This window comes from Puma concolor, chromosome D3 (assembly GCF_028749965.1).
Source record: "Puma concolor isolate L17-30 chromosome D3, mPumCon1.1.hap2, whole genome shotgun sequence".
In the NCBI taxonomy this organism is placed as follows: domain Eukaryota; kingdom Metazoa; phylum Chordata; class Mammalia; order Carnivora; family Felidae; genus Puma; species Puma concolor.
This window is the reverse complement of record NC_141678.1, coordinates 21,199,851-21,226,913: the sequence shown is the minus strand read 5'-3', so window position 1 is coordinate 21,226,913 and position 27,063 is coordinate 21,199,851. Positions and strand designations below refer to the sequence as shown.

The window sequence follows — 27,063 nt, the reverse complement described above, 5'->3', positions numbered from 1 at the left end:
GAGACGCAAGGGCACCATTTCCAGGGTTGTGACTGGGTGGCCCTTTACACACCCTGAAATACATTAGGTTTTATGCAATGAAACAGCTCATGCATTGCTTCTAAGGGAGGTCTAATTTCATTCACACCGAGGGATTTGAAAAAAAGGTTCACTAAGAAATCCCTTAATCCTACCCTTCCTGGTAGTATTTTGGAGCTGCCATGAAAAATTCATTTTGGGTGACTCCAGTGCTCTCTGTTGGTTAAAATTAGGAATTGCACCATACAGCCAGGTAGAAGATTCTTTATGGGGCTAAATGAGGCAGGGAGGAGAAAGAGAACAGCATCAAGAACATAACTGGTGAATTTGGGGGTGAAGAGGGAACACTTTTCCCTAAAGCTACATGAGATAATCTAGATAAAACCACCTAGAAGCAAGACTGCCATGCAAGAGATTCTTGGTGATGTTCTGGTTGTGTTTGAGTCAAGGTGGACTCCATCTGGGCTGAGAAGATAAAATTATGATATTGCTAAAGTTTCTCTCTGCTCCAGAGTGTGGGTGGGGTTTCCCTCTCATGGACTCTCTAGCACTCAAACTTGCTTTTGGGAATAGATTTGATAAGCCTTTGCACACTGAGGTGTAAATGATGGATAATAGCTTAGAGCAGCAGTCCACAGGTGGGTTGGGCGAACCTCAAGGTGTTAATAGTTATTCCTTGGCAAACAGAGTTCCATAGTTAATTAAGTTTGTGAAGGGTCATTTCCCATGGTCCTCTCCTGGCGATTCACAGTACATGCTGTATTTTAAAGGCTTAGAGAAATTGTGTGTAAAGAAACTGCCTTAATTTGTTTAATCCAGCATTTCATAGACTTTTTTTGACCAGGGAATCTTTTCTTCCCGTGGGATATCTACTATCATCTTGAATAAAGCTTGTCGAGAAACCTAGAAATATAGTATGATCCTGAAGTGTTAATATTTTTTTATTTTTTATTTTGTTGTGTTAAGAACACTTAACATGCCATCTATCTTTTTGACAAATTTTAAGTGTAAAATACATTATTGTTGACTATAGGGACAATGTTGTATGGCAGATCTCTAGAACTTATTCATCTTACTTAACTGAAACTTTGTGCCCGTTGATTAATAACTCCCCATTTCCCTGTCCCCCAGCCCCCCTTCGTGGTAATCACTATTCTAGTCTTTGATTTTATAAATTTGCATATTTTAGATATCATATATATGTGGAAATGTGCAGTACTTGTCTTTTATATTCTGAACCAGGGATAAAAACATGAACCTCTAATTGGGGGATTTTAGCCAAAGGGCAAGGGATGTGTGGTCTAACAATGGGCTGCAGAAATCACAAGCATTGACATTACTAAGGAAACACTTTCTGCTACCCCTTTCAAGTTTGCCTCTCTGTCCCTGCAGCTTAAGTGCCTCAGTCAGACCCTGGGTGCAACTTGCGGCCAGCTGGCTTCCCTCATTCCTAACTCTGTCTCTCCTCTCCTTCCAGGCAGACATCTTCTCTGGGGCCATATTCATCAACATGGCCTTGGGTCTGGATCTGTATTTGGCCATCTTTCTTTTATTGGCAATCACTGGTCTTTATACTATCACAGGTGAGTCCTACAAATGACTCAACTGAAGCCCAGGAAAGGAGGAGGACCTAGGAGACATAGCTTCTTCTCTCAATAAAGAGAGATACACCCAAGAAACAGTTTTAGGATGGAGTGTTTGCTTAGTCCCCACTCTCAGGCCCTAACAAGTTATACGGGGCCCCCAGAAAACTCCAGTGTTGGGTGGAATAGTCAGGACAGCTTCTTCTAGGAAGTGGGGCAGGGCCTGGCCTTCCAGGTTGTGGATAGAAGTTGGGAGAATTAGAGAGGGAGTGCCAGGTGCAGGGATAGGGGAGAGCAGGGAATGGAGTCAGGAATGGGCATGGCATGGGTTTGGGCCAGTGTGAGCAAGATGTGTTTGGCTGGAGATGGGTGGTCAATGGGAGGTACCTGGGTTATGTGTGTGGGTGATAAGTCCTGATAGTTCAAATGAGGCCACAGTGCAAGGGTCCCGGAAGCCAGAAGGAGGCTTTGGGTTTGATGTGACAGCCACTGGGAGGCACTGTAGGCAGGAAGGGAGGGAGTGACACATACAGAGATTTTAGAAGAAGACTCAAGAGATGAATGCAGAAGCTAGTGACAGGAAGAGCAATTGGGGACACCTTTTCGGAAGTGTTACTCTGTTCTAGGTTGGGGAGGGGGCTGGGTCAGTAATGAAGTTTGCTGTGTAGCTGGAGTCCCACAGCTTTTGGGACAAGAAATTACTTAGAGCAGCTCGGGCGGCGGGAGGAGTGGTAGCGGCCAGGCAGCCCAGCTTCGCGAAGGCTCTCGGTGCGCGGCGGCCCCCATGCAGCCGGCACGTGCCCGCCCCGCCGCCACGATGCCCAAGAGGAAGGTCAGCTCCGCAGAGGGGGCAGCGAAGAAGGAGCCCAAGAGGAGGTCAGCTAAACCTGCTCTTGCAAAAGTGGAAACGAAGCCAAAAAAGGCGGCGGGAAAGGAGAAATCTTCAGACAAAAGAGTGCAAACAAAGGGGAAAAGGGGAGCTAAGGGAAAACAGGCTGAAGTGGCTAACCAAGAAACAAAAGAAGACTTACCTGCAGAAAACGGAGAAACTAAAAACGAGGAGAGTCCAGCCTCTGATGAAGTAGGAGAGAAAGAAGCCAAGTCTGATTAGTATCATATCCCATGTCTTACCAGTGGTCCCTGTCTCCCTTCTTGTACAATCCAGACATTTTAAATTACTTCTATTCCCACGTTGTTTATGCTAGAATTGTTTCCTAAAGAAAACCACTCCTTGATCTTGCTTGGCTCTCCCTGTCAGAATTTTGTGCATTCTGTAACATGTTGGTTGTGGTAGTCCAGTTTCCTAGTAACCTTGTTAATGTCTTGTGCAAGATTGAAAATTTGAGTATGTAGTGTATATGACATTAAATTGTGAATTAATGGGACTTAACAGTGTAACAGCATATCAATATTTGAAGATACCAGTACTTGATATACTGTTAAGGGAAATTTGCCTCCAATTTTAAGCTGGAAGTTCACTGTAATAACTTTGAGAAAAGAACCACAGCTACATGGTTTTTTTTAGGTTTTCGGTACGTACGTTAAGAATTGTGTACAAATTGAATTGTCTGTACTGATCCTCAGAACAACAAATAAAAACTCAATTATGAAAGAAAAAAAAAGTTACTTAGATGGTCTGAGTAAAGAGAGAGCAGACATGCTAGTGGCCCTTTGAAATGTGTTGATTCAGTAAAGTCCCCAGACACCTTGTAGAGATGTCTACTCCTTGCTCTTCCCTGTCTTCGTTTATGGAAGACATGTTTTTTTAATGTTTATTTATTTTTGAGAGACAGAGAGAGCACGAGGGGGGGATGGGCAGAGAGAGAGGGAGACACAGAATCCAAAGCAGGCTCCAGGCTCTGAGCTGTCACCACAGAGCCCGATACAGGGTCTGAACTCAGGAGTGGTGAGATCATGACCTGAGCTGAAGTCAGACACTTAATGGACTGAGCCACCCAGGCGCCCCTGTGGAAGACGCTTCTTACCATAACCATCTCCTTTGAGCCATCTCCTACCTTCAAATGGTTGCATCAAACTCTTCCTCCTCAAGCAGGGAGAAATATTCAATTTCCAAGGCCTTCCCAGCGTTGTGAAAAGTGGAGGTGTGGGAACATGCTGGGTAGCAGACTACTGTAAAAGAACAAGAGAGGGAAGGAAAGTTAGGTGACTGAGGGGTGTGCTCAGAGGGTGTGCAGAGGGAGAGGGGCAGGCAGTGGGCAAAGGAGGTAGGCTGACAGGTTGTCCTCCTATATGAGGTCAGACATATTGTCTCCTTTGCCTGCTTAGGGGGCCTGGCAGCTGTGATTTACACGGACACCTTGCAGACAGTGATCATGCTGGTGGGGTCTTTTATCTTGACCGGGTTTGGTAAGTGGGGCTGGAGCAGACTGGGGAGGTGGGGTGGCAGAGTAAGAGGCCCAGGGAAAGAAAAGCAAGCCTAGCCTCCCTGCCTGTTGCTGGTCCGGGAAGTAAGCCCGGTACCCTCTGCCCTCTCTAGGGGAGTGGTCCAGCCTAGATTGGCCATCACTGTGGGTGTACAGAGGGCACCTTCCTCAGCCCTGGAGATCTCAGACTAGGCCAGGCCCAGACAATACCTGGATTCCCTACTGCTCTCTCTAGATGGACTGAGCCAGTGGTTCCCAATGTGGGCCTCTGATGTCATGGTCCGCTCTCCACAGAAAAACTGGACAAAAAAAAAAAAAAAAAAAAAAAAAAAAAAAAAGGATAAGGCTAAAATCCAGCAGGCTAAATATATTCAAATGTTAAATATCCTTTCTTTTATGAGTTAATGACAATAAGTGATCATTTTCTTGTTTATGTCCTTATTTGATAAAATTTTAAAAATTAGCCATTGTGTGTTGTCCCTTGACTCCAATTTTGAAATTTTATTTGTCTGTGAAATCCTAAAGACAAAACTGGAGACCCTAGATACAGAGGTACTTGTTATGGGAGAATATAAATGCATTTTGTTTTTAAGAGGGCCTGTACTCTCTGTGTGTCCTGTGAAGCCTCTTATCCAGTCTCTGTTCTCTTCTTTCCAAGAGCTTCTATTTGGTTTCCCCCCAGTGGTCTATGGGGTTCAGCAGGGCAGAGGCTGGAATACCTTATTCAAGGACACACAGCCAAGAGGTGGTAGGGCTCCTTACCCTTTCTCCTTACTCCTTACCCTTTCTCTGTCTGTCTTACCACATTGCTGTGACCAGGAGGGTATGACTGAGTCTGTGTGTCTCTAGGTCTCTGTGCAGGATTTTAAAGGCTGCTGCTGACAGCAAAAGGGAGGGGAAAAGAGGCCTTGAATCTTCAAAACCAAGGTCTTTCTTTTAATAATTCAAGTCTTTTCCCTTTTTTAATTAAAAAGGGAAATTTTTAATGTTTATTTATTTATATTTGAGAGACAGAGAGAGAGAGGCAGAGAAAGAGGTAGACAGAGAATCCCAGGCAGGCTCTGCACTAGCAAAACTCATGAGCCATGAGATCATGACCTGAGCCGAAATTAAGAGTCAGACGTTCAACCCAGGTGCCCCAAATCCTTTCTCTTTTTAAAAAGGTTTATGGTTGAAATACTTTTACAGGTTATTGTTTTGGACCCTCAGAGTAGCCCCGCAAGGAGGTTGGGCAGGGTTAATAATCCCATTCTGTGGATGAGAAGGTTGAGGCCCAGGTTGGGAAAATGACTTGCCCAAGACCACACTGCGAGGGTGATTTCTCAGGCATTCACAGGAAGAAACTTGAATTAAGAGTTGAGAGTTTCAGGATGTTTGTTGCTGATGTTTTCCAGCTTTTCACGAAGTGGGAGGGTATGATACCTTCATGATAAAGTACATGAAAGCCATTCCAACTGTGATTTCTGATGGAAACATCACCATCAAGAAAGAATGTTATACACCGAGAGCTGACTCTTTCCACATCTTCCGAGACCCCCTCACTGGAGACCTGCCATGGCCTGGGCTCACCTTTGGGTTGTCCATCCTTGCCCTGTGGTACTGGTGCACAGATCAGGTACCTATGCTGGATGTGTGGAGTGGACGGGGTGTTCCCAGGTCTCTACAGGGACTCCTGTCTGTGGCTTGTGGTAGTGGGTAAGGTAGAACAGGGCTCATGTGGTCTGGGGTCACTGAGCCTTACTGACAAGGAGGTGCCAGGCCAAGGGCCGAGGACATGTAGGAGTGTTGCTGCTAGGAGTAGCCAGAGGGCATTGAGGGGTCTCTGGCCTGCACCCCTCTCTCACTGCTTTCTCTGTCAGGTCATTGTGCAACGCTGCCTCTCAGCCAAAAACATGTCTCATGTGAAGGCCGGCTGTGTCATGTGTGGGTACCTGAAGCTGCTGCCTATGTTCCTCATGGTGATGCCGGGAATGATCAGCCGCATCCTGTACACAGGTGATGCCTTTTGCTAGACTCAGCAGCCACTCTCTTCCATTTTCCAGGCTCTGTGTAACTTCTAAAGCCCTGTAGCTCTCTGCTCTTTCTTTTCTGCCATCTTCTGTTTTTTCTTGCCACAATTACCAGGTATTATTATTCCCCCTTTAGATTGCAAACAACTTAAGGTCACAGAGCCTGTGGGGTTGTCTTTCTGGTTCCTTACATTGACAATTACTTTCTTCCCTTTTCCAAATTCTCTGAAGTCATGATACACCTCTAGCTGTAGCTTCTTCCAGCTAATATTTGCTAACTTTTTGCTCAGTCTTACTCAGGCCATGGTGGTGTGTCTTTAATGGCAAAGGACCCTGCCCAGTCTCTAATTGCTTGGTGCTCAGAGCCCTGTTTCTTGGACCATTTCCTTGAAGAGCCCCGAGTCTTGTACTTTGTTATCTAGGGTGATAGAGTCTTTCTTGGCCCTTTTGAGGCTTCTCCAGATTTCCATTTGCTTTTTTGGGTCAGCCATAATAGGTCAAAACTGTTTCCTGGAATATGAAATAATGGCAAAAAAGAGAGCACCATGGAGTGAAACTTTGGTAAGCTCTCTCCAAAATGAAGACAGGACAGTCTGGGGGTACTTGCTGCCATTGGCTGTTAATCATGCTCCTAATAGTGATCTCATACTCCTATACTAGCTCACCTGTCATGAGAGTAATATTCTTAACTGAATAATTTATGATATAATAGATATAACACACTTAATATTTGAGGCAGTGCTATAATGAATCAATGCTCTACGGAACAGCACTAAAGGATATACCTATAGTAGGTACATAATAAATGTTTGTTGTTTTAATTCTAAAGAAGTTACTAAAATTTTCCCTAAGCCTCTAAATCATGTCCCCTTCCCTTTCCAGACTACCTCCTGTCTCTCTCCACTCCAGATTTTTCACATCTTAGAAGTACTACCCAACAGCATTCCTAGTGGGGAATTCCCTCAGTCATCTGGTGTTCAATCCTACTTGTAAAAGCTACTTCAAATAAACTTCAAAATTAGGAGCCACAGTTTCATTGTGATTTTCAGGAGAAACAAGACAATAGTTACTGCTAAGCTGTAGAGAGTTCCAAGCTAAAGATTGTGCCCCCTCCCTTCCTACTCTGAGCATTGCTTTGCTTCCCCCTTACTCTGCCTAAGAACCTTTTTCTCCCCAGTAAGATCTTAGAGACAGTCATACCAGTGGGGCAGGGGCATGGCATAGAAGGGCTCAATTTGGAGCTGCACTCTCTGTGGAACCAATTCAGGACCATGGGCAGGAATGTCTTGTTCGAAGCCTTGTTTTAAGAAAGCGAATCTTGGAAGTATTTCCCCAATGTCTACTTACTGACCTGACTTTTCATCTTTCTCCAGAAAAAGTTGCCTGCACCGTCCCCTCGGAATGTAAGAAATATTGTGGCACTGAAGTTGGCTGTACCAACATGGCTTACCCGACCTTGGTGGTGGAGCTCATGCCCAATGGTGAGAGTCACCTTGCTGGCAGGGTCTTTCTTTGGAGGCTGATTGGACTTATACTTTATGTAGATTTCTGCAGCCCTCTGGGGAAAAGCCATTTCTGAGCCTTGGGGCCGAGTAGGGAAAACCTCCCTCTGGGTGTCCTCAGGTTTTGAACATGTCTTCCCTCAGCGGAAGTCACCTTATGACTTGGTTGAGCTCTATGAGACCTGGCATGTGTCCATCAGTCAATCTTGGAAAAGAGGTGACCTGAAAATGGGCTAGCGAAAATCACGACTTTTCCATGCTATCTAGAAGGTCTTTCTAGCTCTCCAACAGACATTAACATGAAAGCTTGAACTAAATGGAGTTTTTCCTGTGGAATGAATTGATGTTCTAAGAAAAAACCTGGAAAGAAATGCAGAGTGATTTTTAGCTTTAAATGAGGAAGTTGGAGGCAGTAGATGGATGGGCCACCAGGGGGCTTCTCACTACAGAGAAATGTGTTATACTAAAAGATTGAGTACTTGGAGTCCAGAATAGTTAGAGTTTTGGTGTAGACCTGTAGGACTACTGTTCATGTTTCATGTTAAGAAAAATATATTTCTGGCTCAAGGGATGCAAATCTTGTTAGGTTAGCGGGTTTCAGGAGACCAGAAATTCAAAGGTATTGATCAGGTTTTAGAAGAAACTTAAAAATTTTGTTACTGAGAGGAAACCTAGAGACTATTTAGTCAAACCTTTTCATTTTATAGTTGAGGAAATTGAGGCCTACAGAAGGAAAATGATTTTTTCCAAGGCCACACAGCAACTCAGTGTCTGGCTTGCTTAACTCTGCTCAAGGCTGGATTGAATAATTTTTTTAAATCACATACTGGATGTATGATTGGGTAAACCATTTGCATGAAAATTATAAAAAAATGGGGGTAATCATTAACTATTCAACTGAGCCAGGCTGCTTATTAATTAAGGTTGCAATTAGAAGAGTCACACGGCTGGCTCTTTTAGAGTTCTGATTTGGATTACATTGGCCTATGTGGGGGGTGTTTATGTTATTTCTTTTCTTTTTTTTAAGGCTAAAAAAACTTTTTTTTAAAAGTAATCTCTACACCCAATGTGCTTGAACTCCCAACCCTGAGATCAAGAGTCACATGTTCCACCAACAGAGACAGCCAGGCACCCCTGTTTATGTTATTTCTTTAGATTGGCAGATCCTTGGTGAGGACTGTAGGTATTTCTGAACACTGTGTTCGAGTGAATTGTACATGACAGAAAGATGCATGGCATGCAAGACAACAAAATGCTGTGTTTACATGTATCATTGCCATTCCTTCACCTTCAGCTGGAATCTGGCTTCTGTAAACACCGAAATCGACAATGACCTCCCTGTAGTAGATTAAATAGATATTTTTCATTCTTTATCTTATTTGACCCCTCAGTAGCATTCAGCATTATTGATCACTCATCTTTCTTATGTTATTCTCTTCTCTTGGATGCCATAATACTATGTTCTCCTATTTGTCTTTTTACCCCTATCCTTTAGGCTGCAACTTTTTGTCTCATTTGAAGATTCAGTCTCCTCCACTTGGCCAGTAAATGTTGTCCCACCAGTCTGTCACTAAATTCTGTCCATTTTGCTGCCTAAATATCTCTTATATTCATCTATCTCTTTCCAGTGTAGTATCACCCTACACTGATATACCATTATTTCATGCCTGGACCACTGTAAAATTATGTTCAACAAATATTTATTGAGTGAAAAAGAGTTTGATAAGAGTACAAAGGGGAGAGCTCTATCCCAGCTTAACAATTAACTGGTGAAGAAACCCTGAACAAATGAAGCCCTACCTACTAACTCCTTGAAAGGGACCTTTGTTTAAATGTTTTTACTTATGTCTTTTGAGAGACACAGAGAGAGAACACGCGTGTGCACATGTGCATGCAAACGGGGGAAGAGCAGAGAGAGAGGGAGAGAGAATCCCAAGCAGACTTCACGCTGTCAGCATGGAGCCTGATGTGAGGCTCCATCCCACAAACTGTAAAATCATGACCTGAGCTGAAATTAAGCATCAGATGCTTAACTGACTGAGCCACCCAGGTGCCCTGAAATGCACTTTTGTTTTACCAACTGAAAAGTGAGGGAATTAGACTAGAGGATCTTTATAACTCCTTCTATAGCTCCAATAGTCTGTGGTCTATGTGGTACAAACTCAGGAAGGACGATTAAAAATTTCCCAACAAATGACAAAATAATTGAAGGAGACAGCCTTTATTTTTCTTCTTGCAAGGCTGTAGATAAAAACAACTATAAAATTATTTATAGATGTAAATCTAGAGGAATGATAGAATCATTTCCAAAAAGATCTCAAGAGGCAGGGATGTTGACTCAAATGTAATAAGCTAAAGTTTAATAGAGGTAATATGTCAAGTTCTGTATATTTGGGTCCCCCAAAACCAATTATAAAGAGTATTAGAAGAAACTGAGGATCTTTAGTGTGGAGAAGAGAGAGTTCAAGAAGACACGAGTTATCTTTGAATATATGAAAGATGGTGAAGTGGATGAAAGATAAGACCTCTCTGGTTTGGTAGCATAAAGACTGTGTCTAAGGCCACAAAGAGGCAGATAACAGCGTGGTTAGGACTGCCCAAGAGGGAGAAGACTCCCTGTGGGGTAGTAGATCTCCTAATGCTAGAGAGTTTGGGCAGATAGAATGTAGAAGGGATTCTACCAATGGATGATAGGCCTAGGTGACCTCTAAGGTTACTTTTACTTCTAAGACTGTAGTCTCTATGATGGGCTCTCAGCATGACCTGGCCTTCCAACCTAGCAGGGACAACTTTATGCTCTCCTTGGTATGGAAGTAGTAATAGAGATTATAGCCAACCATGCTTGCCATGATTGGGAAAAATTTAAGAACAATCTCTTATTCTGATTTGGGCAAGTGTAGTATTATCCCCATTTAACATATTAGGAGATGAGGCCTAGACGTTGGCGTAACTTGCTTGGGGTCAGAGTTGGAAACACACCCTTGTCTTTTTTTTGATGACAGTTTTACTGAATTATAATTCACATACCACATAATTAACCACTTAAGGTATACAATTCAGTGGTTTTTTTTTAGTATATTCACAGAGTTGTACAACCATCACCACAATTACAATTTTTATCATCTCCGAAAGAAATCCTGTACCTATTAGCAATCATCCCATATTTCACCCCAAACTCCTTAGCCCTAGGCAATCACTGGTATACTCCCTGTCTCTATGAATTTGCTTACTCTGAGCATTTCATATAAGTGGGATTATACAATAGTTGTCCTTTTTGTCTTGCTTCTGTCACTTAGCATAATGTTTTCAAGGTTCATCCATGTCATAGCATGTGTAAATACTTCATTCCTTTTTATTGATAAATAATATTCCATTGCATGGACATATCACATTTTGTTTATCCATTTATCAGTTGATGGACATTGTATTGTTTCTACTTGGCTATTATAAATAATACCACTATGAACATTCATGTTCAAATTTTTATGTGGACATATGTTTTTATTTCTTTTGGGCAGACACCTAGAAGTGAAATTAATGAGTCATATAGTAACTGCATGTTTATTTTGAGAAACTGCAAGATTATTTGCACAGTGGCTATGCCCTTTTACCTTACTGCCAACAATGTATGAGGCTCCTATTTCTTCACATCTCCACCCACACTTGTTATTATCTGTCCTTTTTAAAAATTATTATTACAGCCACCCTAGTGGATACAGAGTAGTATCTTATTGTGGTTTTGATTTGAACTTCCCTGATGTTGAGCATCTTTTCGTGTGATTATTAGCTACTTGTTTATCTTCTTTGGAGAAATTTCTTTCTTTCTTTTTTAAAAATATAATTTATTGTCAAATTGGCTAACATACAGTGTATACAGTGTGCTCTTGGTTTGGGGGGTAGATTCCCATGATTCATCGCTTACATACAACACCCAGTGTTCATCCCAACAAGTGCCCTCCTCAATGCCCATCACCCATTTCCCCCCTCTTTCCCACCTCCCTCCCCATCAACCCTCTGTTTGTTCTCTGTATTTAGGAGTCTCTTATGGTTTGCCTCCCTCTCTGTTTGAAACTATTTTTTCCCCTTCCCTTCTCCCATGGTCTTCTGTTAAATTTCTCAAGTTCCACATATGAGTGAAAACATATGATATCTGTCTTTCTCTGACTGACTTATTTCACTTTGCATAATACCCTTCAGTTCCATCCACATTGCTGCAAATGGCCAGATTTCATTCTTTCTTGTTACCAAGTAGTATTCTATTGTATATATAAACCACATCTTCTTTATCCATTCAGCAGTTGGTGGACATTTAGGCTCTTTCCGTAATTTGGCTATTGTTGAAAGTGCTGTTATAAACATTGGGGTACATGTGTCCCTATGAATCAGCACTCCTGTATCCTTTGGATAAATTCCTAGTAGTGCTATTGCTGGTCATAAGATAGTTCTATTTTTAATTTTTTGAGAAACTCTTTGGAGAAATTTCTATTCAAGTCCTTTGCCCATTTTTAATTGGATTTTTTGTCTTTTTATTATTCAGTTACACATTTTATGCATATATTCTGCATACTAGACCCTTATTAGATATATGAATTGCAATATTTCCTTCTATTCTACATGCTTTTCACTTTCTCAAAAACCTCATTTTTGGAATCCTAGTTTGAATCTTTCTGCCATGCCATGAATTTTTTGAGTAAAAGACCTTATAAAAGTCCTCTTAGATGGAAACACACACACATACCATCATCATCATCATCATTAACCACTATCATCATCATTCATTTGCAAACTATTTACCTCATATATATTTTGCCCCTATCTCTTTGTTGATTGCTTTGGGCTAACAATATAATTTAAAGCCATTGTCCATTCCTTAAAATGTCTAGCCTTTCTGGAGAGATAAATCAAAGAATATGGCATGGTTTCAGAAGGCAAACAAATCTTGAGTCCTCACAATTTCCAAGTACAAAAGAGCTGAGGTACTGTGTGTACCACTCAGAACCTTCTTCTCTTCCAGGACTGCGAGGCCTGATGCTGTCAGTCATGTTGGCTTCTCTCATGAGCTCCCTAACTTCCATCTTCAATAGTGCCAGCACCCTCTTTACCATGGACATCTACACCAAGATCCGAAAACGAGCATCTGAAAAAGAACTCATGATTGCAGGAAGGTAAGTGCAGCTTCTTCTTGTCACCCACCATGAAAGCTTGAATGTACCCGCCCCCTGCCTCCCATGCTAGGGAAGATTGGTAGATATCTGGGTAGAATGAGAGTAACCTCTGTAGCTAGTTATATTTGCATGTCAGTGGGATTTAATTTTAAATTGAAGATCATCAAACAATGCCTGTTTGGAGTAAGATGTGGCATCAGAAATCATCTAGTCTAACCCTCAGTTTATCAACAAAAAAACGAGGCTCATCTTGCCTAAATCCAGGCAGTCTGGACAGTGGCAGAGCCAGGATTGGAACTCAGACCAACTGAGTCCTTGTCCAAGGCTCATTATCCGTTCCCATGTGACCCCCCTCAGTCCTACACTATAGCTTTTCATATGGGCCATCTCTGAGGCCCAGATGCCTCTGATGCCTTGACCCTTTGCTGCAACATTTTGCTAGACCATTATGAAGGTCAAGTGATAGTATGCTTGAGAACATGCTCTGTAAAGTCTAAAGCACAATACTATGTGTACATTTGTTATTGCCAAATGGGGTAATAGACACAATAGGATACTGAAAGCCAGGAGAGTTGGTATATGGGTCGGAGGTGCTCATAATTCATAGAGTGGATGCTCTGGATAGAGTACTAACCAAAGCTCTGCAATGCCTCTTTGTGGGGCTATGGCAGGTCAACTTCTTCAGATCAGGAGGGTCAAGTCTGTGTGATATCAGTCAAGGGAAAGTTTCACAGTGAGTGCAGAAGGGGTATGGGCTGCCACCTCATAGGTCTCATCAGTAAGATTAGGGCAAAGGAAGGAAAGGAAAAATGACAGGCCACTCTCAGGTGATGAAATACCTGGCACCCAGGGGAGATCTGACCAGGCCAGAGTCTACTACTTTGCTTCACAGAAGGCAGCACCATCACCCTGAATGGTTTTTCCCTTAGAAACGACTTCATAATTTTTTTCCTGTTATCTATAAGGCTCAAGATGAACATGGAAAGAGAACCTTTTTTTTTTTTTTTTTTTTTGTTTTGGGTTTGCTCAGGGGTGGCCTGCTTGGCTCTGAGATTGTTGGAGCTCACATTTTTTGTGTATTCTATGACTGCTGCCCTGGGGCTTATCCTTGCCCTAGACAGGCTTACAGGAAACAATCCCAAACTTTGCTATGGGGACTGTAAGAGCAATCAAGAGCTCAGAGAAGGGAGAGGTAAGCATGGCATGCAGTACTTGAGGAAATCTCCTGGAGGAGGGAGACCTGAACTAAGTCCAAAATGGTGGGTAGTGGGCAAATGGGGGGCAGTGGAAGGACATTCCAGAGGGAGAAATATATGAGTGAAAACACTGCTTTACGAAGGTTAGTTTAAGACTCTTGCCTTAAATTCATGTAAGTAAGGGAAGGGAATCATAGCCCTCTTTCTAATTAAATCAAGAGCACAAGTAAGAGGAGCTTTTAAGGGAATCCTCCAATCTCTTCAAGACTTGAAGTGAAACTCAAGGAGAGGAGAATCGGAAATACTTGGTAGTGTCCATTCCTTTATAAACTCTTTTTGGCTTGTGGTTTTCACTTTATTACAAAGAAGAGGAGGAAAAGGAGGAGGAGAAGAAGAAAATAAAAATTATAGTCTTTACTATTTATTGAGTGGTTACTGTTTGCTAGGTGTTTTACTATAGTTGATCCTTATTCCAAAATAGCAAGGTCAGTCATATTATTCCAAATTCACAAATGGAGAAATTGAGACTCAGAGAGGTTAAGCAAGGTGTCCTTTGTTGCAGAGAGAAAAACATGTGAATTCAGGATTGTCTGGCTCCAAAATCCATACATTTATTCCTATACACTACTACTTGTCGAAGTGTGATTCTTTTATGTCAGTGACAGGTTTAGGTTACTATTGAAAGTCAAGTGCATTTCAGTTATTCATAGGCACAGATGACTTTCCCAAGGAGGCAGCATACAGAGGAAAAAAGCCTCAAGAATGAATTTGCTAATTATTTTTCCTTGCTATGGTCATGTTACACACACACACACACACACCATGTATATATGATATATAATAAATGAAATTACATATACACATATATAAATATATACATTTATCTATCTATCTCCCTATATATCTGTGTATACACACACACACACACACACACACACACACACACACACACACCTGATACATAGAGATATATATTTATTCACACAGAGCCACTTATTGACATTCTGTTGTGGGGGCTTTGATTTCAGGTTGTTCATCTTGGTGCTGACTGGCATCAGCATTGCCTGGGTGCCCATTGTGCAGTCAGCGCAAAGTGGGCAGCTCTTTGATTACATCCAGTCCATTACCAGTTACTTGGGACCGCCCATTGCAGCTGTCTTCCTGCTTGCTATTTTCTGCAAGAGAGTCAATGAACAGGTAGGTATCATTTATGCATGCCTTGAAAAACCACTCTGACACAGAAATTCCCACCCAGATCGATATATTCTCTATGAGAGGGATTCTATTTCCCACAGATCTCAAGCAGGAAGATGTGCTGCTGAGGGTTTGTATGGGAAAGGCTTCAGGGACTCTCCTAGGTTCACATTCTTTTGGACTCCCACTCCTCCTTGCTGCAGCTTCCAAACTCATTCCCAACTAATGATGTACATTTTCCATGTAATCTTGGTGATTTTGACCTGACAACATGACACTCCCTAGGAAGTTTGTAGCCCCTGGGTAAGCAGCTCAGGAGCAAGTCTTAACATAGGCTACCTTCAGTGGTTCTTCAGTGAGCTTGGCTTTCCAGCTGGTAATTCTCAGGGCCCAGTGAAGGATGAAGTCCTGGTGCTCAAGCAGTTTATATGCAAAATAGCATAAGGTAGATAGTAATTGAGGGATAAAATATGGCATAGAACATAAGAAAGGATTCTCAGGCTATATCAACATGAACTGAAACTGAGAGGGAAGAGAGGGCATTCAAAGCAGAGAGAACAGCACCTTCCTGAGGCTCAGAGGTGGAAGTGCAAAGGTAAGGGTGAGGGTCAGGGGCTTGAAAGGAATCTCACCTGGCTTGAGAGAAAGTTTGTGTGTATGGATAATGGAAGACATGCTAGAAAGACAGGTTAGAGTTAAATTAGGAATGGCTCCTTTGAGGACCCAAATAAATTCACAAATGAAAGAGGAGAGATCACAACCAACACCATAGAAATACAAGCAGTTATAAGAGAATATTATGAAAAATTATATGCCAGCAAACTGGGCAATCTGGAAAAAATGGACAAATTCCTAGAAACATACAAACTACCAAAACTGAAACAGGAAGAAATAGAAAATTGAACAGACCCATAACCAGCAAAGAAATGAATCAGTAATTAAAAGTCTCCAACAAACAAAAGTCCAGGGTCAGATGGCTTCCTAAGAGAATTTGACCAGACATTTAAGGAAGAGTTAATACCTATTCTTCTCAAACTGTTCCAAAAAAAAAAAAAAAAAATAGAAATGGAAGGAAAACCTCCAGACTTATTCTATGAGGCCAACATCACCTTGATTCCAAAGTCAGGCAAAGTCCCACTAAAATGGAAAATTATAAGCCAATATCCCTGATGAACATGGATGCAAAAATTCTTAACAGGATACTAGCAAATCGAATCCAAAAGTACATTATTCACCATGATCAAGTGGGATTTGTTCTTGGGCTGCAGGGGTGGTTCAATATTTGCAAATCAGTCAACATGATATACCACATTAATAAAACAAAGGGTAAGAACCATATGATCCTCTCAATAGATGCAGAAAAGGATTTGACAAAAATTAAAATTATTGATAAAACCCTCAACAAAGTAGGGACAGATGGAACATACCTCAACATCATTAGGGCCATATATGAAAGACCCACAGCTAATATAATCCTCAATGGGGGAAAACTGAGAGCTTTTCCTTTATGATCAGGAACCAGACAGGGATGCCCACTCTCACTATTACTATTTAACAGTGTTGGAAGTCCTAGCTTCAGCAATCAGACAACAAAAAGAAATAAAAGATATCCAAACTGGTAAGGAAGAAGTCAAACTTTCACTATTTGCAAATGACATGATACTCTATGTAGAAAATTGTAAAGACCCCCACCAAAAAATTGCTAGAACTAATACATGAATTCAGAAAAATCACAAGATATAGCATCAATGTACAGAAATCTGTTGAATTTCTATACACCAATAATGAAGCAGCAGAAAATAGAAATCAATAAATCAGTCCCACTTACAATTGTACCACAAACAGTAAGATACCTAGGAATAAACCTAACCAAAGAGGTAAAAGAGCTGTACTCTGAAAACTATAGAACACTTATGAAAGAAATTGAAGAAGACACACACAAAAAAATGGGAAAAAATTCCATGCTCATGCACTGGAAGAACAAATGTTAAAATGTTTAAACTACCCAAATAAATCTACATATTCAATAAAATACCTATCAAAATGCCACCAGCATTTTTCAGAGCTAGAACAAACAATCCTAAAATTTGTATGGAACCACAATAGCCAAAGTAATGTTGAAAAAGAAGATCAATGCTAGAGGCGTCACAATTCTGGACTTCAAGCTATATTACAGATCTGTAGTCATCAAGACAGTATGGTACTGGCACAAAAACAGACACACAGATCAATGGAACAAAACAGAAAACCCATAAATGGACCCACAACTATATGGTAAACTAATCTCTGAAAAGCAGGAAAGAATATGCAATGGGAAAAAGACAGTCCTTTCAACAAATGGTTTTGGGAAAACTGGACAGCAACATGGAGAATGAACATGGACCACTTTCTTGCACCATACACAAAAATAAATTCAAAATGGATGAAAGACCTAAATGTGAAACAGGAAACCATCAAAATCCTACAGGAGAAAAAAGAAGCAACCTCTTTGACCTCGGCTGCAGCAACTTCTTACTAGACATGTTGCCAGAGACAAGGGAAATGAAAGCAAAAATGAACTACTGGGACTTCATCAAGATAAAAAGCTTATGCACAAAACTGAAGGTAGCCTGTGGAATGGGAGAAGATATTTGCAAATGACATATCTGATAAAGAGTTAGTATCCAAAATCTATAAAGAACTTATCAGACTCAACACTCAAAAACCAAACAACCCAGTTAAGAAAAGGGGCAAAAGACATGAATAGTCACTTTTCCAAAGAAGACATCCAGATAGCTAACAGACACATGAAAAGATGCTCAACATCATACATCATCAGGAAATACAAATAAAAACCATGATGAGATTCTACTGCACACCTGTCAGAATGGCTAAAATTAACAACACAAGAAACAACAGTTGTTGGTGAGGATGTGGAGAAATGGGAACCTTCCTACACTGTTGATGGGAATGAAACTAGTTGCAAACACTCTAGAAAACAGTATGGAGGTTCCTCAAAAAGCCCAACATAGAAATTCCCTGTGCAATTCCCTCAGCAATTACATTACTAGGTATTTACCCAAAGGATACAAAAATACAGATATGAAGGAGTACATGTAACCAAATGTTTATAACAGCATTATCAACAATATCCAAACTATAAAAAGAGCAGAGCCCAGGTGTCCATTGACTGATGAATATATACATATATATATATATATATATATATATATATATATATATATATAGTATATATGCACACACAATGAAATATTAGTTAGCTATAAAAAATAATGAAATCTTGCCATTTGTAACAATGTGGATGGAGCTAGAGTGTATTATGCTAAATGAAATAAGTCAATCAGATAAAGACAAATTCCATATAATTTCACTCATGTGGAATTTAGGAAACAAAACAGATGAACATATGGGAAGGAAAAAAAGAGGGAAGCAAACCATAACAGATGCTTAATGATAGAGAACAAACTGAGGGTTGATGGAGGCAGGTGAGTGGGGATGGGCTAGGTGATGAGTATTAAGGAGGGCACTTGTTATGCGCACTGGGTGTTGTATGTAAGTGATGAATCCCTGAATTCTATTCCTGAAACCAATATTATACTATATGTTAACTAACTAGAATTTAAATAAAAATTTGGGGGGTGCCTGAGTGGCTCAGTTGGTTAAACATTCAATTCTTGGTTTCAGTTCAGGTCACGATCTCATAATTTGAGCCCTGTGTCAGGCTCTGTGCTGGACAGCATGGAGCCTGCTTGGAATTCGCTCTCTCTCTCTCTCTCTCTCTCTCTCTCTCTGCCCCTTCCCTGCTCAAACACGCACACACACACACACACACACACACACACACACACTCTCTCTCTCTCTCTCTCTCTCTCTTTCTCTCTCTCTGTCTCTCTTTCTCTCTCTCTCAAAAAAAAAAAAAAAGAACAACCTTTATTTTATTATTTTTTTTTTAATTTTTTTTTCAACGTTTATTTATTTTTGGGACAGAGAGAGACAGAGCATGAACAGGGGAGGGGCAGAGAGAGAGGGAGACACAGAATCGGAAACAGGCTCCAGGCTCTGAGCCATCAGCCCAGAGCCTGACGCGGGGCTCGAACTCACGGACCGCGAGATCGTGACCTGGCTGAAGTCGGACGCTTAACCGACTGCGCCACCCAGGCGCCCCTAAAGAACAACCTTTAAATAAAAGTTTTTGGGGAAAAAAGGAATGGCTCCTTTGAAAGCCAGGCTAAAGAGTTTGGATTTTCAGTGGAGTGCTGTCACAGGTATTGAACCATGAAAAGGATGTCTTTAGATATGCCTTCTGACTGAAGTGTTGCTCAGCTCTCTCTGTATCAAACCACCTACATGTCTGAGGAAGGCTGGGATGGAATGGGGTGTTGACTATGTAGCTTATTGTCTGAAGCAGTATAAATGATGATATATTTTTGGTTAGAGATAAGTTCTTTCTCCCAATAGGACAGAAACAAATACCTCACTGGAGTGACCCAGATATGAAGTATAAAATTACCACATGTGCCTCTCTTCCTTCAACATTTGCTATTAGGAACATAGTCCAGATTTGCTGGTATCACAAAACTGCATGCACAGATAAACACCCTTGAAAAATAAGAAAAAAAACCTGCAAGTTATGGCAGGTTAGAAAAATGGGTGCAATCTTAGGATATATTTCAATAGATATTGGCAGAAGCTGAGAGATTTCTAAAATGTAAGTTAGTAAAGTATGGCTAAAAGCCCAGTTGGGTATTGCCACGAACCAAAAACAGATTCAATCCAACAAAGGACTGGGGCATTCAAAAAAAAAAGGCTAAGAATTGGGATACAGTGTAATGGTTCTCAACTGGGGGTGATTTTGCCCTTTCCCCAGGGGATATTTGGCGATGTCTGGTAACAGTTTTGATTGCTATGATTTGGGTGGCTTGCTGTGATTTGGGTTGCTGTTTAGTGAGTGGAGGCCAGGGATGCCGCTAAACTTTCTACAGTGCACAAGACAGCTTCTCCCATGCTCACCTCCCACCCCCAAAAGAATTTTCAAGCCCAAATGTCACAGTGCTGAGGGTGAAAAACCCTTTCCTAGAGTCTCTGGAGAGTAACATGTAGAGACTGCAAAGTGATTCTCAGGACAGGTCAGAGATTGTGTTTGATGAGGGTGACTCTAAATATTGAGGAAAATGTCAAAGATTTCCCAGATTTTTCAAGGGCCTCTTGCAAATAAGACTAAAAGAACAGGAACAGGCTAATTGCCAAGAGAGAAGGAAAGCTCTAGAGCAGATTTTATCAATATTATTTATACAAACTAAAGTAAAAACATATTTTTTGAATGAATAAGTGTATGGGGGTTAATGGGGAATGTCTTTTTCTTTTTCCTTATCATCTATCTATCATCTATCTATCTATCTATCTATCTATCTATCTATCTATCTATCTATCTATCTATCAGATACTTCCAGATGCCAGACATAGAAATAGGCACTAGCAACACAAAGGGAATAAGGAATAAGTTCTGTTTCCTTCCCTGGGCAACTTCCCAGTTCAGATGGGGAGAAAGAGAAGTAAGTGAATGAATGATTCCATAGCAGTGGAATCAGTGTTGGCATGGAGGTGTGCCTACAGTGCAGTCACAGCAAGGAGGATGGGCCTGCCCAATTCTGTCTTGGGAGGGCGAGAGGGGACATTTAAGTGAGAACAAGGTTACTAGGAAGGGAAGAGCCTGTGCTTTCCCAGATATAATGACCTGTGCAAAGACCCATGACATAAATACTCATGACATGATAATGCAGAACATCTGGGATATAAAGTGCAGGGGTACCTGTGGCTAGCAGAGTTCAAGAATCAACATTTGACATGAAGCCTCTTTCTTCCCACCCTTCTATGAATTCATTCTACTTTGTCACTGCTCCTTTTAAAATGTGGGTCTCTAGATTCAGACCTGGTTCTCTAGGTGAGGACTGACCAAAAAAAAGGGGGAGTGGGTAGAGGGAAGGAAGGAAGGTAAGAGAGAAGGAAGGAAGGAAGGGTGGAAAGGGTTAAAAAAAAACCCTGAGAAATTGTCCCCCAATAATTCTAGTCTCTTAAAGTTTTCCATATTTCTAATATGAAAACCCAAAGCTTAATGTAAAAACACATAGTATAGTTTTATGTTCTCAAATTAAAAACAGTGACTTTGGATCTTAAAAGAGGTTAATGAAGAAAGTAGTATTTATATCTTGATGGAAACATTCCTTTCTCTTCCATCTCCAAAAGACCCAATTTTTTTTTCAGTGTATTCAAGGAATACATATTACTTCACAAGTAATTACGTTGCATCTGAACATGGCCATATCTGGAAGCTGATGGTGGTAGTAGCTACAGGGAGAGAGATTCAAATTACTTTTAAAATTAAAGGGAATTTTTGGAATTAAATCTTTGGATTGACATTCAACACCAGTTATTAGACACTGCACCCCATTATATTATGAATCCTCATTTTAAGACCCAGGTAAAATCACATCACTGAAACATGATAAACACACCTGCTGAAGGCTTAGGCCTGACATCACACTCCTAGCCATATTCTGAACTCCAGTGTTCTGGCTTCAGATGGCCTGAAGATATCATTTGTTTCATTTTTGTTCCTTTGCCTCTGTCCCCCTAGGAATGCCCAGCTGTTTTGTGTGTTCGGTATTGGTTAACCCAGGGTTTTCTTTCACAGGGAGCCTTTTGGGGACTGATCATAGGATTTCTGATTGGGGTGTCCCGTATGGTGGCTGAATTTTCCTATGGAACTGGGAGCTGCATGAAGCCCAGCAACTGTCCCAAAATTATCTGTGGTGTGCACTACCTGTATTTTGCCATCATCCTTTTTGTCATTTCTATCATCATCATTGTGGTTGTGTCTCTCTTCACCAAGCCCATTCCAGATGTGCATGTGAGTATCCATTTTGGGGAGGTGTCCTGCCCTTGTTTCATGTTCATGCTGCAACACCCACCTTGGTTGCCTTTTGCTCAATTAGACATTTGCACTCATATGACTAAAATAGCCCATGCTTGCAATTTGTTTTACGTAGAAAGACACAGAACAGAAAACATGGTGTGCCAGCAAAGCAGTATCAAGCATGTGTCTTTGGCAGAAGTTTTCATAGTAGTTCAAATTTCAGTTGAAAGGGTATTCTCTGGATCCTTCACCCTGAGTGACAGCACAACACAAGGGCATGAGATCACATGGGTGAGCACAGGGGCTACCCTGGCTGAGATGCTCATATCTCAAATAGGAACTTAGATTTTTTCTAATAGTCCCATGGCATGACTTCCAGGGGTCCCAGCAAGGGATATACTTAGTTACAAAAATCACCACACTCAGGGAAATTTGAAGTATGGTATTCCCTTAATTTTTGTCCAATTAAGCTTCCAAACAATTACCCGTATAGTTTGAGAAATTTCAAACAATATCAAAGTCCAATTGATTCAAGACTCCAAAAATAGTAAATACTCTCCTTTAACTCTAGATGTCACCCTTGGTTTAAGATTTATTCACAGCCTTCCCAATGCAGATGAAGATTTCCCATTATGGGTCATTTTTACCATAAGCAATATAGTCTGGTAGCTCAGTACAGCTGAAATTTTACCTTTTTAAGGTTTCTTAGGAACAGAGCTAGAGAGTTAGCCAAGGTCATTTTTGCCCATAGAGAAAGAGAAAGTGACTTTTTAGTCACAGGGACTTATGGAATCCCTAAGAGACCTTCAACCTCATTATGAATTTTTCAAAGCTGTGACCAATCTTGATGTAAAACAAAGACTGCTTTTATAGCAGAAGAACCGCCATTATGTTTTTTTTGCTGAATCTGTCAACTGGCTTTCTTTGTGTTGTTTTTAATGCTTCCTGATGTCTCAGTGTTTGCAAGTATTGCAGCCCCAAGCACATTTAGCTCCATGATTCCTCTTGAAGTAGAGAAAGAAAGGTAGTTACCAAAAGAGGTCATGGGTAGAATGAACACATTAAATTGATTTTCAGACTTCTACGAGTTTCTGGTTTCATGTCCATAGAAGCTGTGTGTCTCCAGCTCTATTCTATTCTAATATGGCTCATAATTCTACAGATTATGTCCTTATAAGGTAACAAACACATAGTATAAAACTCTACTCTTATACTGTTGGTCTAGACAAATAAGTGTAAAGGAACAAATTTGGTTATCATGTCTGAGAAGAGTTCATTCATTCAACAAAAATTTCTTTATTCATGGCAGTCTCTTAGTCTCTGAATATAATATCACACAATGTGAATTCATGTGTATAATTCACATTGAAGTATCCATATTTAGAAATAATGTTGTAGATGGAACTGTTAATCTATGTTTTTGTTGGTACTGAGAGACTACGATACCTCTTTTTTTGTTGTTGTTTTCATTTTTTATTGAGTTTCATTGAGCAAACACTGGCAAAGTGAATGTCTCACTGGGAGTGCCTCCAATGCCCACTGTATTCTAGAGCAATGGCTAGTTATCCACTGATACCTTTCAGGAAGTGATGTACCTTTTCCTTTCTTGAGCACATATCTTTGTTCTCCAACTTCTTGACCCAAGACACTATTTGGATCTTTCTGCTAACCTGTTTTGCTTTCTCCATAGCTCTATCGTCTGTGCTGGAGCCTGCGCAACAGCAAAGAGGAACGTATTGACTTGGATGCAGGAGAGGAGGACATCCAAGAAACCCCAGAGGAGACCATTGAAATAGGTGATTTGTGATTCAGAACCTAGTTCCAAGCCCTAAAAAGTTACTCCTCCAATAGCAAGGCCACTGTACTGAAGCATTTATGAAATGTATTCATCAAAGCTCAGGTCTCTCTTCTGGAAGGGAGTAGGGAGTGAGGTGGGGAATGAGATGGAATGGATGGGAAATTCACTCTGAGGCCTGGTCAAGGGGAGGAGAGAGGTGCAGAACAATCCCAGCCTCATTATGTCTCATAGTTCACAGTGTGAACTATGTAAGTATGAGTTGGGTATTTGCCACCCTGACTTGATTTGGGGCATGGCCAAGGACAAGGGAAGAATCAGAGCTTGTGAACTGAAAGCAGTTGGAACCTAAGCTATGGTTAGTTCTAGTGACATCAGGAAGATGGGTGAGAGGCTCTTGGGGTCTTATGTCTCATCAGCTTACCACATCAGATTTAGAAAATCAAATTTCCCTGAAGTCCAGTAAGATAATGCATAGTCAGTGTTTAGAGACTTATCCTGATCATGGGGAAATGCTTTCCTCAGCTTATATATTGGAGCTTTTTCTCCCTACTTGGGAGTGGTGCACACATTTAGGATGGTTGTGGAGATGTATGGTATGTAGAGGTGTGGGAGTGCAAGATCATATGTGCTTTATCTGGTGCTGGACTGGAAGTCACATCACTCCATCTGAAGGAGAGCACAGATGCAGCAGAATAAGTTCTGAATATGGCCATCAGAAATATATAACCCTAGCTCTGGAAAGGGCTCTAGATATCATTTGGTCTTATGGCCTTATTTTATGGACATGTGGATTGAGAGTCAGGAAGGAGGTGGCTTTGCCTATTATCCCAGCTCTGATACAATCTTCTCTTGGTCTCTAAAGACCTTTTAGTTTTGAAACCTGTGATTCTGCATGTACTGGAAAGAATCTAGAGCCACAAGCAGTTGACCATGTTGTTGAAAAAGGTAGACATTTTCTGCTTCCTTGGAGCAGGGAGACATGGACATGCTACCTGCTTCTCCCACTTCCAAAAATGTCTCCACACTGAGTGAGAATATCATAGATTTAAAAGGGACATGGGGGATGCCTGGGTGGCGCAGTCGGTTAAGCGTCCAACTTCAGCCAGGTCACGATCTCGCGGTCCGTGAGTTCAAGCCCTGCGTCAGGCTCTGGGCTGATGGCTCAGAGCCTGGAGCCTGTTTCCGATTCTGTGTCTCCCTCTCTCTCTGCCCCTCCCCCGTTCATGCTCTGTCTCTCTCTGTCCCAAAAATAGATAAAAAACGTTGAAAAAAAATTTAAATAAAAGGGACGTGGATGAGAAGTCTTTTGCATGTTTTAATGTAGAAGAAGAGGTTAGTTATGTACCAGAGGGCAAATTTAAGACTGATGAGTGGAATCTTATTTTATTTTATTTTTATTTTTATTTTTTATATGATTATCCAGTTGCCCTAGCACCATTTTATTTTTATTTTTTATTATAATCCCAGTGTGGTTAGCATACAGTGTTACATTAGTTTCATGTGTATAATATAGTGATTTAACAATTCTATACTTTATTCAGTGCTCCTTAAGGTAAGTGTGCTCTTAATCCCCTTCACCTAATTTATTATCACCCCACCTCTCCTCTGGCAACCATCAGTGTATTCTATATAGTTAAGAGTCTTTTTTTGTCTGTTTGTTTTGTTGCTTAAATTCCACATATGAGTGAAATCATATGGTATTTGTCTTTCTCTGACCGACTTATTCACTTAGAAGTACCTCTAGGTCCATCCCTGTTGTTGCAAATGGCAAGATTTCATTTTTTTTTATGGCTAAGTAATATTCTATTGTATCTATATACCACATCTTCTTTATCCATTCATCTATTGATGGACACTGGGCTACTTCAATAAATTGGCTATTGTAAGTAATGCTGCAATAAACATAAGGGTCATATATCTTTATGAATTAGTGTTTTCTTTCTTAAAATTTTTAAATGTTTATTTATTTTTGAGAGATAGAGAGAGACAGAGTGTGTGCAGGGGAGGGGCAGAGAAAGAGGGAGACACAGAATCCAAATCAGGCTCCTGGCTCTGAGCTGTCAGCACAGAGCCTAATGTGAGGTCTGAGCCCATGACACACGAGATCATGACATGAGCTGAAGTCGGATGCCTAGCTGACTGAGCTACCCAGGTACCCCTATGAATTAGTGTTTTCATATTTTGGGGTAGATACCCAGTAGCGTGATTACTGTATCATATGGTAATTTGATTTTTAATTTTTGAGGAGCCTCTGTACTGTTTTTCACAGTGGCTGCACCAGTTTGCATTCCCACCAACTGTGCACAAGAGTTCCTTTTTTTCCACATCCTCACCAATGCTATTTGTTTCTCGTGTTTTTGATTTTAGCCACTGTTACAAGTGTTAAGTAGTCATTGTAGTTTTGATATGCATTTCCCTGACGACGAATGATATTGAACATCTCATGTCTGTTGGCCATCTGGATGTCTTCTTTGGAGAAATGTCTGTTCATGTCTTCTGTCTGTTTTTAAACTGGATTATTTGATTTTTTTTGTGTGTTCAGTTGTATAAATTTTTAATATATTCTGGATACTAACCCTTTATCAGATATGTCATTTGCAAATATCTTCTCCCATTCCATAGGTTGCCTTTTAGTTTCATTGATTGTTTCCTTTGCTGTGCAGAAGTTTTTATTTTGATGAAGTCCCAATAGTTTATTTTTGCTTTTGTTTTCCTTGTCTCAGGAGATGTAATCTAGAAAAATATTGGTATGGCTGATGTTAGAGAAATGACTGCCTGTACTTTCCTAGGATTTTTATAGTTTCAGGTCTCACAGTTAGGTCCTTAATCCGTTTTGAGTTTATTTTTGTATATGGTGTAAGAAAGTAATCTAGTTTCATTCTTTTGCTCAGTTTTCCCAACACCATTTTTTGAAGAGGCTCTTTCCCATTGCATATTCTTGTATTTTTGTGTCAATACCATGTTTTGATTACGACAGCTTTGTAGTATATCTTAAAATATGGGGTTGTGATGCCTTCAGTTTTATTCTTTTTCAAAATTGCTTTGGCTATTTGAGGTCTTTTGTGGTTCCATACGAATTTTAAGATTATTTTTTCTAGTTCTGTGAAACATGCTGTTGGTATTTTTGATAGGGATTGCATTAAATCTGTGGATTGCTTTAGGTAGTATGGATGAGTTTAGACTATCTTTACATTTCTTTGTGTTGTCTTCAATTTCTTTCATCAATGTTTTATAGTTTTCAGAGTACAGGTCTTTCACCTCCTTGGTTAGGTTTATTCCTAGGTATTTTATTACTTTTGGT

General features: G+C 40.6%; 1 protein-coding gene and 1 pseudogene across 1 annotated transcript in view; both read left to right on the top strand.

The window, feature by feature from the left end:
• The window catches only part of SLC5A1 (solute carrier family 5 member 1), a 72,724-nt gene that overhangs the window by 35,692 nt on the left and 9,969 nt on the right, over positions 1–27,063 (top strand). Inside the window, exons 6-14 of the mRNA XM_025933371.2 lie at positions 1,496–1,601; positions 3,888–3,968; positions 5,380–5,600; positions 5,845–5,980; positions 7,368–7,475; positions 12,511–12,661; positions 14,886–15,054; positions 21,743–21,958; positions 23,655–23,760. Coding sequence (XP_025789156.1) covers positions 1,496–1,601; positions 3,888–3,968; positions 5,380–5,600; positions 5,845–5,980; positions 7,368–7,475; positions 12,511–12,661; positions 14,886–15,054; positions 21,743–21,958; positions 23,655–23,760 — 1,294 coding nt within the window. The remainder of the gene's footprint in view (positions 1–1,495; positions 1,602–3,887; positions 3,969–5,379; positions 5,601–5,844; positions 5,981–7,367; positions 7,476–12,510; positions 12,662–14,885; positions 15,055–21,742; positions 21,959–23,654; positions 23,761–27,063) is intronic.
• Positions 2,287–2,761, top strand: LOC112870249 (non-histone chromosomal protein HMG-14 pseudogene; annotated as a pseudogene).